The 18,448-nt window shown below is 43.6% G+C and overlaps 1 protein-coding gene across 7 annotated transcripts in view; it reads right to left on the reverse strand.

Moving 5' to 3' along the window:
• RAPGEF1 (Rap guanine nucleotide exchange factor 1) overlaps window positions 1-18,448 on the reverse strand; it is an 84,407-nt gene that overhangs the window by 44,385 nt on the left and 21,574 nt on the right. For 6 of the 7 annotated variants that reach the window (XM_084219481.1, XM_084219476.1, XM_084219479.1 and 3 more), the window contains exons 2-4: window positions 8,605-8,744; window positions 4,258-4,436; window positions 1,495-1,651 (exon numbers count right to left, since the gene is read on the reverse strand). In XM_084219481.1, the coding sequence (XP_084075607.1) occupies window positions 1,495-1,651; window positions 4,258-4,436; window positions 8,605-8,744 (476 nt within the window). Of the gene's footprint in view, window positions 1-1,494; window positions 1,652-3,938; window positions 4,054-4,257; window positions 4,437-8,604; window positions 8,745-18,448 lie in introns of those variants that run through there. The other variant, XM_084219480.1, reaches the window with a different exon arrangement.

Raw genomic sequence — 18,448 nt, forward strand, 5'->3', positions numbered from 1 at the left:
TCTCCTGCAATGAGACCACACAACTCTGATCCAGATCTGGGGATAACACATCCCTCCCTGGGATTGTGCAGATTCAGTCAGTGATAACTCACCATTTGCTGGGGAATTACAGCACAGATTTTCACATCCTCCAAATTGCTGCTGAATTCCAGACTAACAGCAGCTGAGATTTTAGGCTAAATTCTTTTCCTCTCTCCTGCTGTGCAAATTTAAGACCAGCTTTACTTTTAAAATGCGTAGCCTAAAGTTAAAGAGCATATTGTGCAAATAATCCTAGAAAATCCATCTTCTTTAGGTGCTAGAAATGATTTGTTTCAAAGATATTTATTTAAAAGGCTCACAAAGTAATAGCAGATTTTAGTATCTGTGTTTGAGTGACATTAAAGAGATATCCAGATGATGCAGATACCAAACCAAGATGCCTGAAAATGTGGCAGCTAAAGCTTGGGAGATCCACTTAATTTTTGCATTTGGCTCCATTTAATAAAACTGAATCTGAGTACAGTGAAAGGTACCTGCTCCTGATACATAACTCCAGGTGAAGCACCTGCTGCAGTTCTTAAACTCTATCCCAATTTTTCCTGTGTAGTTGATTCAAACATTCCTCTTTAAATTCAGCCCTACTCTTGAAAGACATTTAACTTCCTCTACAGTTTCCTAAATAAGATTCCCAGGAGATAAGACAGTCTGAGCACTGGTGCCCTAAGCCCAGCTCAACCAAACTTGTACCAACAGTGCTAGGGCAGGTGTGTGGTCAGCAGAGACAGGTGGGACACAGAAATAATGGGTCCAAGAACCTTCCAGGGAGGCAGGAGGAAAGCCCACAGCTTTTCCAGGGTGGAACAGGGAGGGAATGCTACAAGCAGGTCTGACAATGGATACAAAGGTTTCTGTTAAATTTCCATTAGCAATGTAAAACTAATCTCCAGAAAACTGAGTTTAGCTCATCACCTGTCCCACACCCTAATCCAGCTGCTTAGAGTGGTGATGTATCACTGACAAATCCCTTGAAATTTCTCTTAGAAGATGGAGCTGGAGTCTTTCATTCTCTGTGGGCATTGACAAGGGAGCATTTTCATTTTATTTTGCTGAGGCAGAAAATGTGCAAACCACGTCTTGTAATCTGCATGGGAGACTGGGAATGACTCCCTGCAAATTTAATGCAATACTGAAGAAAGATCCATTGCTTCTTCCAATTCATCCAAATGCCAGGGTGAGCATGCCAGAAGTTCACATTCAGAGCCAAACTGTGCTAGTCTTTAACCAGCACTCCAAGGAGGAACATTTAACTTATGGAAGAGCTGATTTAAGGGGTACTTTACTGAAGGCAGAAATAGGATTATCATATTTTACCTGCACTTAAAAACCTACAAGAGGTCCAGTTTACACTAGGAGAGGTCTAATTTAAACTAGAAGGGGTCTAGTTTACACAGACCTCTTCTAAAATGCATGATTAGATGCTCTTTATAATAAAATTTACAATGTCTCATGTACCTTGACTCCATCCAGAACAGCTTTTATGACATCCTTGACCGTTGTGACCATCTCCTTGTCCTCTGAATTCACCCCCTCCAGCATCACCTGATCAGACCAGCGGATGAGGTTGGCCAGGCTCTGGTACACTCGGCTGTAGCAGGATGAGATGGCAGAACTGCACAGCAGGAGAGGGAGCAGTTGAGAAAAAAAGAACAAAAAGAAATTTTGGAGGTGTTATCAAATGTTAGTAGAGAGTTTCACACTGTGCATTTCACTGCTTTGCTCTCTGACACTCAGAATTTGTGTTGAGCAGGTGACAGAGCTCAGTGCTCCTCCAGTGCAGCTGCTCTCCTTGTCCTTTAGCACCAAATGTGAAGGTACAAACCACCAAAAGCCCATTCCCAAGTATCAGAAGGAATTATCTAGGATGCAGGTTAACACAACAATGCTAAAAAAAATAATTCTTTCCATCTTAATTTACAGCTCCATCCTAAGCCTTTATGTTAAAGATAAGTATTCAAGCCCTACATTTAAGTTTAAGCTATGTTATTTCAGTATTATCCTTCTTCCTTATTAGCTCTCCCCAAAACCACCTTGGACCACTGAGAGCTGACTCTATTCATTCCTTTACAAATCACTGCCTCGCTGTTTATAATGCCTGAAAACATGTAATTAAAATTATTTCTTTAGAGAAACTGAACTGAATGAATTTCAGGTTTGAAAGAGGAAGGGTGTTGCTTTGTTTTGTTTTTAATGAGAAACAGAATTGAAGCTATTGTTCTGAAGGGGAAAAAAAAAAAGAGTTTTGGAAGGATGACAACTTTAAATAAAAGTTAACTGTAACAACAGTGCTCCCAGGCATTTTCCTGGCCATTCTGAAAACACTGACTTCATTACTAAACAAGGTGTGTTAACAGCACTGCTGATGGCAATGCTTCAGCAATTCTTTGTCACGTTAAATCAATTTCAAACTGCATCAAAACCATAAACAGATAAGAGAAGGTGTAATCTTGCAATCATTACTGATACAAGTTGTTCCAAATCTTCCCATTTCTCTCTGGTATCCATTCTGCATTGGCTTAACTCCAGTAACTTCATTATCTGTGAGAAAAGAACCAAGCCCAGGAGCTCCAATGAGTTTATTTAGGTGAATGAGGTTTGCAGGACTGGGGGAAGAACTACTGTCAAGTTTCAACCAGGGAATACAAACAATGGCAAGAGCTTGATTGTTTGGTTGTTGCTTGGGTTTTTTTTTTTTTCAAGGTTTGTTGCTTGCCATTTGTTCTCATTTCAAATGAAATTAGCTTGGTAGGAGATATTTCTTCAACAGGGCCCTCCCCCATCTCTTTCTAAGGCTTTGATTTCTTTGCCATTAATCTTCAGTCTGCTTCCTTCTAAGGAGGCAGTAATTGAAAGCCCATTTTGTGCAAGATTTAATTACTTTTTTCCTTGATGCAAATGCTTCCCCTAAAGCAAAAAGAAGTCCAACAATAATGGTAGGGCTTTCTTTGTCACTGACACAAGTCTTGCTCACTTTTCTTGCCATCAGAGTCACCCCTTTGTGTCCTGCCACAGGTAGGAGAAACCCAGATCCCCTTCTGGGTTTTTTGGGAGGCTAAGCAAGGCAGGGCATGGACATGGGATCTGTGCTTTAATGCACAGTGTTTCCAGAAAGAGAGACCTAGCACTGTGTAGAGGACATTCCCATTTAACAAATTTGCTCACTATGGTTCAACAGATCCAACCTCACCTGGATCTTACCTGTCCCAGCCACAGGTGTGATACTCACCCATTTCCTCCTTCCTTTTGCCAGAAGCAGCCCTGGCCTCAGCACTGGGGCCAAACACAACTGAGCATCTCTGTTTGCAAAGAATTTGGCACCCAGTGCTACCCCAACTACATTATAAACCTTCCCTGTGCCAGCACTGAAATAAGCATCTTGAAAGAAAAAAAAAAATTTGGAGATATTTAATGGGAAAACAAACAGGAACAGCACAAAAACTGGCAGGATTTCAGGAACCAAACACCTGCATTTCTCTGTTTAGTTCTGTGCTCTTCTCTGTGTTAACTTTGCTCTTTCAGTACTATTCAACAATGTTTGTTTGTTTTCTGTAAATCAATTGCTCCAGCATCCATGGGATGAACACCAACAATATCTCTGTGGCTTGGCAACACCACAAATTCTTATAAACCATGCTGAGCTTGGCTTTGGCAAATTTCTACTTCTTTCCTGGCTTCAAACCCACTGCCTAACTGGTAAAAACGTAATACACATAATCTGTTAAAACATAAAACAATAATCTGTTGAGTGAGGCAGGAATGAACTTGGACTGGTTAATCTGCTGAAGTACATCTATTTACTTCTGTATCTGATCCAGCAAAATCCAAAAAAAGCAGTTAAGAGTGCAGGCTCAGACTTCTGTAATATCAGGGTGGATAAACTGAGCACAAAAAAGGATTACTCTGAAGATAAACTCCTTTTTCAGGTGAAGCTATTGGATTTGTCAGCTTTGAGGATACCACCATGGACTGCAGAAACAGGAATAGCATCTGAAGAGACTCTCCCTCTGGAAAACAATGAATTTCCAGGTTTATGCTAAGAACCATCCCTTCCTCCACTCTGAAAGCAGCCTGATTTGCTTTATCTTTCCATGGCATGAGCTTCTTCACAGCAGGGAAGCTGCTTTTAAATGATGTCTGAAAATAATTAGTGAAAACAGGAGTCACTTCACCAGCTTCTCCTGCCATGAGGTTCCTCAGATAAAGCAGGAGGAAACTCACCTTTGCTGGATTCGTGGGTCAGTTTGCACCAAGGGCAGGATGGCTTCCAGCACTTTACTGGCTGAGCCTGGCAGCATCTCCAACACTTTGTTATCAATTGCCATTTTGTCCACAATGGTCTTAAAGTAGCGCAACGCACTGACCACCTCCTTCTCCTTTTCCTCTAGCCATGATACGTTCTGAAGAGGAGGGAAGAAAAGGAGAGATGTGTTAAAACTTCAGTATTTTTAAGGGCAGGGTTCCTTTAACAAACCTGAAGTTTGGTGATGTTGAGGTGTGTTCCGGGAGGAGTGCAAAAACCCCCTGCTACCAGAAACACTTTTAAATTTAATCACTGCTCTTTCAAAGAATAGTCAGTGCAAGATTACACTTCAACCTTCAGAATTACCTACATTCCAAACTGAGGGCTGATCTTGATCAGTTTTAGGCTAAGATTAGCACCACTGATGACATCAACCCACTCCCTAAACTGGGACAGAATGGTTTGGGTTGGAAGGGACCTTCAAGCCCATCTCCACCCCCTGCCATGGGCAGGAACACCTTTCACTATCCCAGGCTGTCCAAGCCCCATCCAACCTGGCCTGGGACACTTCCAGGGATGGGGCAGCCGAAGTTGCTCTGGGCAATCTGTGCCAGAGCCTCAGCACTCTCAGAGGAAAGAATTTCTTCTTAATATCTAACCTAAACCTGCCCTCTGTCAATTTAACACCCCTTGTCCAATTACTACATGTCCTTGTAAAACACATAACCTCCAAATAAACTCCACTTTGACGAGCTCCAACCTAAATCATTTTGTGATGCTGCTGGAAGAAGAGAACTCACACAATTTCCATGAGGACCAACTATAAAAGCTAAGTTTTGGCACTAGTGAATGAATGTTGCAGAAGGAACAATTCATTGGAATAAAGCTGAGTTGTGGTCACTATTTTCTGTGCCACCACAAACACAAGAGGAGAAAATTCAGAAGTGATACATGATACCTCAATGGCATTCTGGACAGGGATATTTTTTTCAAGTTTACAACAGTATGCCTGGAGGACTTTTAATGCCACAAGTAGTTTCTAAGTGAGATTTAAATGGACTACTGAACACTGCTAGAAAAGGGGCAGAGAGCTTAGAAGAGTCAGATTTCATCCATTATCTCCTCAGTAAATTCAGCTTCAGCAATTAATGACCTATGGGCATTGTGTGCTCCCCATATTCTTGTCAGCTGTTAAACTGCTGCTCTTCTGCAAAATCAAGCCAGCAGCCCAAAAGGTTTTAGGAAGAACAATTTATAGGCAGCACTGGTTAGTAATTTGGGCCAGTTGCATAAAAGGGTTAGAATCCCAAGTTCCATCTAGCTCCAACTTCAGAAGTCTAAGTCCCAATCCAAGAACTGCAAACCACCCTGTCATTTTCCATCTCGTCTGGGCACTGCCCAAAATCTGCTGCTGCTTCCCCTTTGGACAACACTTCTTGCCAGGAACCTCAAGTTCTGATCTACAGCCCACAGTGCCCTGAACTCCTTTGCTGAGGAGCATCCTGGCAACTCACTGGGATAAAAAATGACATTTCCCATTTTGCAGGGATGTGCCCTCACCACTGCAGAGTTTATTCCAGGATACAGAATCTTAAAAACATTTAGGTTGGAAATGACCTCCAGGATCACTGAGTCCAACCATTAATCTATGGAGAGCCTCAGCCTCTCCCAAGGTTTTGCACTTCATATGAAATGATCACACATTTTAGGGATCAGAGGGTCTGTAAATTCCCTGGGTAAGTACAACCATGGTCCAGCAGTCAAAGCTCTCAAACAGAAGTGAAAAAACGCAGACTGCAGTTCCTGCTCCCATGGCTGTTTATGGGTTTCATTCAACAACTGTTTCCTGTAGAAAGGCTTGTGACTTAATAGCTTAAACACTCTCCTGGTGCACAGAAGGGATGGGCCTGGCAGAGTTCAGGGCTGAGAATGACAACTGGAAACACAAATCCTTCCTCTGAGCACACCAAGGGATGTGAATCCAGCCACCGGACACTGCCTGGGACACAGCCCTTTCTTTTCATTTTTTATTTTTTTTTCCCTGCTAATCCTTTGGGTGACATTCCCCAGGAGCACTTTGTAATGAATCCTCTTCCAAGGTCCAAAGTATCATACACAGATGTGCACAGAGCCATGGAATGGTTTGGGTTGGAAGAGACCTTAAATCTCATCTCATTCCAACCCCTGCCACAGCTTCCACCAGACCAGACTGCCCCAAGTCTGTCCAACCTGCCCTGGAACACTCCCAGGGATGGGGCAGCCACCCATTTCTCTTTTGGGCATTAAATGAGAAAAAGTTACAACTCAGGAAAAAAAGCATCTCCTCTAAATCCTTCCCTGACACATATAGATATTTTTGGATGATTTCAGAAATTTTCCCTTAATAATCAAATTGCAAATGCATCATGTATGAGACACAGCTGACCCAGAAAGGGTCACAGTGAGCTGTACAGAATACACCCAATTACAAAAGCTGGAATCATCCTTTTTTTCCTTACATTTTGGCAGTGTAAAACCTATCATAACTCTGTATGTAGCACTGAAGGACACTCCTGTTCCTACAATAGGACAAGAATCACAAAGTTCAGGGGACAAAAGGAGGTTCTGAAAAGAAAACCCCCAATGTTGCCCGAATCCAGATATAAAGAGGAACGGGAGACGATGTTTGCATGAGCTGAGCATATCCTTCAGCTTACACATCGTGATTTTACATTAATTTTTAGTATTGCTATTTCTGCTCTACAGTGATTATCTTCTTCAAGAGCACAAAAATAGCATCTTAAGTACTTAAGAGGGAGAAAAGGATGATATTTGGTTTATCAAGTGAGCCTTGTGACAGAAGATCTCCCGTTTGTCAACTGATGTCTATGTTCCAGTGAGAAAACCTGGCAACAATCCAGGCACATCTTCTTCCCCACTCCCTCCACTAAAGCTAATGAGCTGACTACATCCAACTAATTGATTAGTTGGGCAGTAGCTATTAAAATAGGTAAGGAATGAGCCAGAAATCAACAATATTTCACAGTATAAAAATGAATGTAGCTTAAATAATCATGTACAGCAATAAAAAATATTGTGTTTTGTTTTCCAATTAAAATATCCCAATCTGTACATAAAAAGTTATTAAAATGTCCAGCATGGCTTATTAGTAAATCCTCTTGCACTGTTTTTAGGGGAAAACAGAAAAGCAAAACCTTCATCTATTATTAACATGCATTTGCTATAGACCACATTTTGAAAAGGGCTCTTCATTTTCTAATGTATTTAATGTGGTCACACATCAATTTAAAGGAAGGCCTCCTGAAACATCATTGGAATTAAAAGCCCTTCAAGGAGTCCTCTCACTGCTGTTTTGGGGTTCTTTTAGTTTTAGTTTTAAATAGCACTCAGCAATGCAAGGTGTTTGGCTCCCTAGAAAGCATTTCCACAGCCTCCTGGGGAAAAATCCTACAGCTTGGGGAAAAAAACCCTCATCATCTTCCACCTGATGGGGCAGAACAGGCAGAGGAAGGCTGCAGAGACTTCTCTGGGTGCTAAGCAAGTCACACAGCCTAACAAAACTTTATCTTACTGGTTTGCTCTCAATAACTCTACAACAACTCCCAGCAGAGATAATCTGAAAAATTCTGCATGTCTGGCACTGAACACTGGATGAGACTTTTAACAGCTGAGAATGATGTTTAATTATCCTAAACAATCACAACTGTTCTTAACTTCTGGCTTCGATTTGTACTTGCAAACTGACTGCAACAGTGTTGAAACAGAGAAAGTCTCCAGCTACATAATCAGGCCACAACAGGAGAGGAGATAACACAGATCAGTTTGTGACCTCATTTCTTAGAGGACCTGGAGTACATTTGGTCTGAGGAACATTGTGCTGGATCAGCAGCTGCTCCAACACCTCTGTGTGACTCTCCCTGCTGGTGTCACCAGAGATTGAGCACATCTTTGGAGCAGCTTCAAGGGTGTGCTTGCCTGGGTCTGGGGTTTTTCAGAGGATCACACCCCAAAAGCAGGCAGCTCTTTGGAAGCTGTAAGCAAAACCCACAGGGTGTGCACGTGGGGAGGATGTGTCAGGCCATACACCACGTTCCATAATGAGATATTTAAACGCTTGTGGAAGGAGGTCTCATCATGCTCTGCAAAGGGAAGCACATGTCTTGATTTAATACTACACAGGGCTGTTCATAGGTAACCACAAAATGACCCTGAGGATCCCTGAGCTGCAGAATTAAGCAGAGGACAAATGCACACACCAGACTGTGATAAACTGAGTACCAGGAAGCAAGAAACCATCAGGATAACAGAACAAGGCCTTTGCTTACTTTGTTCACTGACTTCTCTGGTGTTTTCACTGTCAGGTCAGCTTGCTTTCCTTTCTTTGAGGGTGTTCTCTTTATTTTTGGTGAGTGAAACTTGCCCTTCAACTTCATGGTGAACGAGGAGAGATGGGAACGCTCAGAATCTAGAAAGACACAGAAAAGCATTTCTGGATTAGGGCAAATATGTTGAAACCAGGGATGTGTTACAGCATTATCTGGAAGACACTTGCACCACATAAACTTATTGAGTGGAACACAATAAAGAAAATTAATAAACTGCCACTCTGTATTATATTTCACCACCATAATTTCCTGCTTTCCTCAACCACAATATCACCATCATTTCCTGCTTTCCCTTGGAGGCAGGGACAGTGGGACTGCTACTGCTCTGTGCCTTGGAGGGAAGAGGGAAAACACCTCTCTTCAAAGCACTTATCTCCAGAAGGTCCTGAAGTACTTTACAAAGGAGGCAATCATCGTGCCTCTTTGGCAGATGAGCCACTGAGTCAAGGGCATGAAGTGACTCCTCCACAGCCCTCTGGCAGAGCAGAGCCTTGGCTGTGGGTCAGTGCAGGCAGGGCTCTGCCTGGTACCGGGACCTGGCTGCTTCAGGCACGGATAACACAATCCCAGGTCGTGCCCTTTCCAGGATGCTGATCTCTACCCACTCTGCAGCATCAATTTTGAATGTGGCCCCATCTGACCAAAAATGCCAGCCCTTGTCAACTGCAATGGATTTCACTTCCAGTGTACCAGAAAAAACAGAGGAACCCCTTTGATATGGGGTATCCTTCAAGGAAATGAACTGCAGAAGTGCTCAGCCCTTTTAAAAATTGTGTTTTCATTGTTTTTTGAAGTCTCAAAGGTTTGCAATCATGCCATATGCAGACTTAATGCTGAAATACATTTTTATCTGTTTAACCATGAAGGTAAATAAAAGTAAGCTGCCTTGTAGAGAGCAATTTAGAAAGTATTTTGAGCAAAAAGCACTTTAATAAATGAAGGTCTGAGTTGCTCTCTAATGACCCAGATAATTCAGCGGAAGTTACCCAAGTTGTCTCTACCTACATTATGAAGAAAAGTACAGTTTTGCTGTATGTTTCATTTTTCTTTTAGATCATTTGAGCATTAACTGCACTGGCTGTAATGAGTCCAGAGGACAGCCCCATGCATGCAGCACTGCAGCACCTCGTTAGCATGCAGACTGCAAACAGCAAAGGCTGCTGAGTCAAACCTAGCCCCATCAAATAAATACCAGAGAGCAAGGGCTCTTCCTGGTACTCAGAAACCACCTCAGCACAGCTCCAGGGAAGGAACCTGGCTCCCTTTAAAACTGTTTTCCTGGTAGCACCTTCTGACCCTCTGTGAGCACACTCCCACTATTCTGTTAGATATGTCCTCCAGACCAAGATTTTGCAGGCATCCTACAAATGGAAGCTGTGTGAGCACCCATCCTAATCTAGTCTGGCTGCAGAGCTGTTCTCCACTTACAGGAGTAAATGTTTTCCCAGGTTTTCTTTGTATCCTAAAGTCCTGTTTAGTGCTCTGAGGAGGGAGGCACTAAAAACCTTGGCCACTGCAGATAAATCCAGGCATATCAGTTGGCCCCTGAAGAATCACTTACAGCAGCTGGCACCCCAACTTAGCAACAATTTACGTCAGTGCTTTACATCCACAAGAGGATCTCCAAACCTTTAAAACCTCTCTGTCTCCACAGGGTGCTGAAGGTCACCACTGAAGAGAGTTCCTGGCTGCTGTGATAACACTCTTGAGCTCCTCCCTAGAAAATCATTTGTATTTATTCCCTACCCCATATGAGAATTTCCATATTTGCACGCATATGCACGCTTGCCATGAAAAGTCATGGCTCTGAATTAATTTTTCGAGAACTGGCAAACAATCACAATAATTAATCTACAGGGAAGTAATGGTGACAGCAACAAATTGTGTCTGGCTCCTCCACAGGCTGCAGTCAGATGATCCAAACTGCTGGTTTTAGTAAAAAAACACTCAATGCCTACAAAACCCTTGGTCACCTATGGTGATAATTTTGCGTTGTAGGGACAAGATATTTGAAAGGGTGAAAGATTTCAAAAAATTAACATTTCCTTTTCTCCTTGCCACCACACATCTCTACCCACTTTCATGGGCAGCACATGAATGGCTGAATCACCATGTCTGGGTGGTCAGGAACCTCCAAAAGGAGATGCCACCAGAGAAAGTTCCTTTTCTGCTGACAGCAGATCCTCTCCACCACCACCAGCAGCCAACCACTGCTCCTTTGTTCTTTTTATCCTTTGGTCACACCAAACACCAAATCATTTGTGTGCCATACTCTGAGGGGAGACAGACACACAGAGCAAGGACAGAAGCAAGTGGCTGGAGCAGAATAGGAGCTGCTGTTTAAAATAGTACTGAAGTAAACCAGCTGACATTTGCAAAAATAAACATTATTGTTTGAACAGCCTTGCTAAGTCCTGCTTTGAAGATCACAAATTAATGCAGCTTTTTACTGCCATGGCTTTCTGTCTACACCAAGCACTTTCCAGCTCTCGTCTGCTCACAAGTTTCTGATGCATTTGCAGTTAAACAAATGAGTCACAAACCAATATTCTCTCACACTCAATTACACTTAGCACTTAAAATAGCGCTTTTCTTGTTCCAAGCACATTACAAACACATCGTTCTCATCCTTAAACAGCCAGGCCTTAACCTCACTCTGCAGATGGGAAGCAGGCACAGAGGTGAAGCAGCTTGTCTAAACAGAGCAGAGGGTGAGTCAGTGACTCTGGTACAGCATCTCCATCACTCTGCAGGCCCTCGGCCTCTCCCCCTGCTCATGGATCAAGCTGTGGAGCTCCTGTGATTATGGTCAGTGAATGCCAACGGAATTATTCGGCACACTGGGCTTTACAGCTTGCAAGCTGATACATCATTCAAGCATTACAAGCAGAATTTGCTTTGTAATGAATCTGGATGAAGTGGTATAAAGGAGAAGTGACACTTGAGCAGGAAGGGATTCCAGCTCACAGGTGTAAGGGACCTAAGCTTTTACAGATGAAGCCTGAAACTCTCCTCCAAAGAGCACAGCTGAGCAAGACTTCCTAGACTGGTTACCACAGCACTGGTCTGCTTTGAAAAAGTAACCTTTTTTAATACTATATCCTAATTGAAATAGCTGACATGTCCTGTGTATCTGTCCAGCTAAAAAGTTCACACAGCACAGCATGCCTTTACAGATTAAATAATTTGATAACATACACAGAGGCAGCAAACAGAGCCATGGCAGTGGCTCAAACCACTTCTGTCCCTCTGCTCCTTCCTGCCTATCTACAGTAACCAAACCCCTTAATGCAGCATTGAGATTGTTCTTAGCTTGGGAGTTTGCCCACTGGAAATTATTCTATCATATTACCTTTGCCTCTTGTTGATGAATAGCCAGCAGTGTTTAGCTGGAGTCTCAGCACAGGCTTTCTCCTCTCTGGTGTGCAGGAGGAGGGTACCCCACACTTACTTCCATGAAGTGTCCAAATATTTGTGAGATGAATAGGAAAAGTCAGGGTAATAAACTCAGTGAAGTGATTTCAACTGGAAGGGGGGAAAGAAAAAAGTTGTATCAAAGTGTTTCTGTCTCAAAGGAACCACTGACTTTCCATCCCCTCATATTTCAGCCGTCTGGATGCTCTCTCCTGCTGCACACAACTGGAAAAAAAAGCCCTTCAAAATGACTTTATTATGGACCTGAGTTTCTTGATTTCTGACTGGAAGCTTCGCTACGTCACTCATTTCACAGCTAATTCCATCCCCTGTCAGTGAGGCTCCTGCTCTTGAACGTGCTCCAGCTGTTGAGTCACGGCCCCGCTCAGCTCCGGGCTCGTCTCCCCCGGCACGTGTCTGGGGTCTGACCACACACACACCACCACAGAGCTGCTCTGACACATCTGCTCCAACCAGCCCTGCTGCCAGGTGTGCCCAGAGGGGTTTCCACTATCCCTCCAGCCCTTGGGCCGGGCAGACCATGGCTAAGGAGACCGTGGCTACCAGGAGCCGCCTGATTCCCTACCAGCTCCCCAACTGCTGCTGCTGCTGCCAGCAGAAAGCCAAACCTGGTGGGGAAAGAACTGCAGGTTTAAAACAACAGTGGATTAAAAGGGAAGGCAGATAAATCAGCTTATGTGCTTGTGGGAGAAGAAACTAAGGCTGCTTAGGAGAAAGCCTGCAAGTCAAAGGCCAGCATCCACCTCTGCCATAGTCAAATGGTTACTCTGCACTTGGGTTCAAATGAAGGCCAGGATAAGTCAAAACGCACACAACCAAGCTAAGCCAGTAGTAAAGTATTTGCTTTAAAGTCAAAGTGAAAGTTCAGCCTTTTACAGAGCTCAGTCACTGCAGAGTTTCCATCTGCTGGGTCCCACTCACCAGCTCCTGTAACCAGCACAGGGGAGCCTTCACAAATGGGAAATAATGCCCTGCCTGCTTCTGCACCTCCTGGTCCTGTTTGTGTCACTACTGTTCCATGGCAGCTGGGACAAGCTGCTCAACCTGTCTAGTGCTTGGATCATATAAAACTAATCGAAAATAGACTTATTTTTAATCAAAACCCCACAAACTTCAGAATACAGTACCTTTTCTCTCCTTCACCTGAAAAATGAAACCCTCCATCTTCTCTCACTCTCTGCATGTTCAGACACCAAAACCCTGCAGCTTTAGAGGGAACACAATTTTTTTTAAAAAAGGGTTATAGTTCATTTTCCAGCTTGTCCTAACTCTTGCAGCTTGTTAGAAAGAACGAAGTGGAGTCTAAAAACCTTATTCCACAAATGGTTCCTTTTTCAAAGGCCATTTAGGTCTCTGCTGGATGCACATATTTTACAGCTATCAGATTAAAAATAACAGCGGACATCTCTCCCCATGTCATAATGAAGCTATTGTGCACATTTTTAATCAACTGCTCCTGCCACTTTTGCCACGAGTCCTTTGAAGGCAGCAGTGACTTATGTAATGAGTTACACAACGATGCCCATTAAAATGGCATTTGTTCCCTTGGGCTCAGCTCCATCATTTGAGAAGACAAAAGGCAAGTTGCAAGGCTTCAGCTAAACCCTAGCTGACAGGGACTTTAAGGGTTCTGAAGCAAAAGGCAAAAATAACGAGCCAGAGTTCAAAACGACCTTTCTGCTGAGGATGTCTGTGCTGCGATGCAGCACCCAGTGAGGGGCTCTGAGGCTACTCAGGATGCAATTCTGCTCTCAGAAACACAGGAAAACAGTGATTCAGGATGGGCACACAGGCACAAGAGAGCTTACCACCATAATCATGAAACATTCTGCAAAGCAAACGCCTTCCCAGATGGTATATGAATATTATTACAATTCCCAACATCTTCCTTCCACCCTCAGGGCAAAGGCTGTATCTGCTATATACCTGTAAGCTCACAGATCAGGAGACTGTGCCCTGGCTAAAGCTTTTGGGCTCTCCTGTAATGTAAATATTAAAATCAGTGACTGACAGAAAATCCAAGCCTTTGAGCTTTACAGGAAATAACAGAGTTCCTCTGCAGAAGAGCAGGCACAGGAGGCACAGTGTGATGCTCACCAGTGAGCTGTGGGCAACAGAAAACAACTGCCCGGCCACTCGTAAAAATAAATTTTAATAATCCTGTCTTGTGACAAAATGTTTGAGCCTGCCAAAGTGTAGCTATGAAGGTGGAGAAAAGCATGAGGCTTCAAGGAGGGTTGAAGAAACAAATGAGGAAGACTCCAGATAAATTCTCCATCCTTTCACACCTGCAGTGTGTTGCTAGCTCTTCCATTACACTGCAAACAGCCTTCAGCTACTTTTCACACCCTCTTTCTCCAGAAGTCCTGAGGATGTTAAGAAGCCTAAATATGCTGATATGCAGTACTTGTGCAATGCTGTGTGTTCCCAAAAGGATGGGAACTGGGATCCTGAGTACAGAAAGGACAGAATGCGACAGAACAGAATTAAAATATCCCTTTTAAATGTATCAGCATATCACTGCTGCATCATGGCTTCTCAAAAGCCTCAGACCTGCAAGTCCCAGCTCTGTAAGTTTGCTTTCCCCAACTTTGTCATTATCCCCAGAGACTGAAGCAAGAAAATTAAAGCAGAAACAAAAAAAGACCTGGTAGGGGACCTGGAAAGGAAAAAAAAAAGGGAGGGTCCAGTGTCAATCAGGAAGTTTGCCCACCCTAACCTTTGTACCTTAGGTGGAGTTGTTTGTAAGCTGCTCCAAGTCCTTCTCCAGGGAATCCAATTGCTAGGAGAGCTGCCAGGTTTTAGAGGAAAACCATGGAGGAAGGGCAGCTGAGAATCAAACAATCGTTCTCGAGTGCTAAAGAAACTTTTCCTCTACCATCACGTCACCTTGGAAGCAGCCAGCTTTTGGGAGCAGAAAGACCGACTGCCCTTTTTCTTTTCTGGCAACATTACAGTGAATGAGCATAAACCAGTGAGCATTAATGATGTGCAATGACAGCACACAAACTTCTCTGGAAAAGGGAGGCTCAGTTCCCTCTCAGCTGGCCAGGCAATGCTCACTGACTCACAGGCTTCATTATTTTTATGCCGCCCTCTGGGGCCTCCAGAGGAAGCAAAACATTTTTATTTGTCAGAGAGCACATTTTTATTTTGATTTTTTTTTTTTCCCTTTCTAAGCAGCCATGAATGAGGGATCTCCAGCTGCAGCAACCTCACGTGGAAAGAGCTTGCAGTGTTTGCAAGGGAATTGGAAGGCAGAGAGGGTAACTTATCAATTCAGCCACGTCTCCCAACTGCACTGAAAAGGACTGGGTTAGTCAACAACATTAATTTTATGGTGCATTAGGACTACAGGTCTTCTTTCTTCCAGTATCATATCTGGAAGCAAATCTTCAGGTTGCAAGGAAAATGCACACCATCAAGTAGCAAGTTCAGAGTAGCTGACCAGATTACCCCCTACTCCTCTTTTTGCCTGGTATTTCAGAATAGAGAAATCTCCTTGTATGCAGATAAACCAGGAATCCTTTACCTGCTGAACACTGCAGCAGTATTGCTCAACAGATTTACAGGGGGAAAAAAGAAAATAAAAAGGCAAAAATCTAAAATAAATCAAACAGGGAGAGATTTAAGGAAGTAAAACTGCTACCCAAGTTCAGTTTCCTGCAGCACACCAAAGCTGGCTATGAGATCTCTTTTTGAACAAGATACTGTAATTTATTGATAAGCAGCAGACAGGACTTCTGCTGTGGTTTATCAAAAGCTGCTCCAGCAGACTGGTGCCATATCAACCCCCAAGCAGAAACACCAGCAATCACCAGCAAACCTTTGGGCAGCATCTGGCAAGTCTCTGGTAATTTCCCATCTAAGAGCTGATTTTGCACAGCCCTGCAAGCCCCAGAGAACTGATGGGATTACAACACTGGTAACGTGACTCTTAACTCCCCCAGTGCCAACAGCACTAGAACAACAAGAGACTCAAGTAGCCTCCAACACCAACTGAACAATGTGGTCCTTGCTCACCCTGTTCTACCCATGACAGCCACCAAGGATGTTAACTAAACATTTAATTTTAAACGAAAAAAATAATCCAGCTTCCAGGCATAGCATCTGCATTACTTCAGCAAACAGCTCCTAACACAGAAATTGCAAAGGCTGAGAAGGAATCTGCTGAATTTCCCTGCTCAGCAAACATGACTTAATATGGGGTCTGTGGGCATCCCCACTTGTCTAGCAGCTTTTGGAGGATATGGTCATGACAGTGATTCAGACATCTAAAAATAAAGCCCTGCAGGCACAAGTGCGTGCGCAGCACCTGAGTCACTCCGGGCTGTGGGAGCCCAGGAGCCAAAGCTCATCTGTTTCATTGACACCACTGCCATGGCCAAGCAAAAAAACCCTCATCACTGAGCTCTGCTTCAACTCCTTCTCCCCTCCTCTCATTTTCTCAAGCATGTTTAAGTTCTTCCCAAAAAACCTTTGCCGGGCTTGGGTTTCAGTCCTGCGGCCGTCAGCTTTGAAACTCGGAGCTGAAAGATTATAACCCAATGTTGCTGAAGCTGTTTATTCATCTCCAAGGTGACAGGGTGTCGTCACAGGCACTCGGCAGGACACCAAGCAGAAAGGCATTATTTCAGATGCTTTAGGGAAAAGCCTAATTGCTCACAACCTGGCCATAGGTTCAGCAGCTGACAAACAAGGTTGTAAATGGAGCCTTGCTTCTTGTCTGCCCCACAGCACCGGCTCTGAATGGGAAAAACTCAGCCCTCTTTCATCCTTGGAGAGTAACCTCTGCTCTCATTCATTAGGCAATGGAAAAAAAAAAAAAAGTGAAGCTGGCTCAGATCTGCCTGACACAATTTCCAGTTGCTTTGGACATTACTAATTATAGTCATCTTTATTTTCGACCTCTGATTACAGACTCTTTGCACATTCAATCTGAATGGCAAAGATAACCCCTCTTTTCTAGTAGGCTTGGAAAGGGACCTTACACCCTGCCCAAAAGCCACCACCCACACTCATCCGAGCTGAGCACAAGAAATAAGATGAAAACATGGAAAGCATTTGCTTAAACATGCTCAGTTTTACTTCCTTCTTTAGCAAGTGCCACAGATCAAGGGCAGCAGTCCAGGTGAGAGTGTGATGTAAGCTCTTTTCCATGCATGTCCCAAGATGAGCTAACTGCTCCACACAGGAGCCTCATTTCTCACTGTTCTGACTAGCACTGTATCCTCAGGGCTCAGATGCTGAAAAGCAGATATTCACTTCAGTAAGATTAAACATGTCTGCACAACTCCAGTGCACCATGCTGGGGGCTCACATCTCTGCACGAGAGAGAAAAATGAACTTCAGGAACCAAGCCAGCACTATCTCCTAGAGGCACTGCAATACCAGTGTAAACTTCCCTAATATTGCTTACTCAATAAAACAAGGCATCACAGGAGGGCTATGCAAATCCCTCAACTTTGAAGTAGTGCTCTCCTGTTGCCCCAAAGGAGCAGCTCTCTATCTCCACACACCAGACAAGTGTGCGTGTGTGAAGCGATACAGCGGCACCGCAGGTGTGAAATTTCTGATGTAATCAGGTCAGGAGCTGCTCTGACATTATTGTTGTGCTGCTCCATAAAGGGTTAAGAAGCTGCAGGCCATATCCTCAATTCCATACTCTGTTCTGTACCTGATAGGATCTGCAACCAAACCACCAGCTTTATTGCCTGCCTACGGGCAGGAGAAAATATTAGTCTTCTATAAGCATGATTTGAAACATCAGTGCCTCCAGCAAGGGGAAACTGAGATGTTAATTGAACTGAGCAGCCCAGGAGGGAGCTCCCTCTTCCCTTCCTTAGCTGTAGGATTAGCACATCCCTACACCACCATGGCAGGAAACATGAAGCACCTTAGGGAGCCTAAGCGGGATGTCTGCCTTTCACTCTGCTGCACGTAAACATTAAAGTTACTTTAACAGTAAACAATTATTTGTGTCAGCTTTCTGTTTTATCCCATGTCCTCATGCCAGAATTAAAACCTCCTGCTTGCACTGCTCTACGGACAACAGGTTTCAAGATAAAGGCACACTGACACCAACACCTGCAGTTCTCCCCACTCTTTTTGGTAAATCCTGACTTTGAAAGATACAGAAGACTGAACTTCTGCAGCAGCAAACCCCAGCAGATTTGTCCAAACATCAACAACAACATGAAGGGAGTCTGAAGGAATCCATCCCATCTCTAACTCATCTCAGCCTACTGAAGACTTGAGGTTTCAATAGCAGGAAACAGCCACTAGAATTTTACTTGTTAATTTAATTTTGACAAAAAAGCAGCTATTCCCCAGTTGCTTAAGAATATTA

The sequence above is a fragment of the Fringilla coelebs genome (genome assembly GCF_963513975.1).
Source record: "Fringilla coelebs genome assembly, chromosome: 21".
In the NCBI taxonomy this organism is placed as follows: domain Eukaryota; kingdom Metazoa; phylum Chordata; class Aves; order Passeriformes; family Fringillidae; genus Fringilla; species Fringilla coelebs.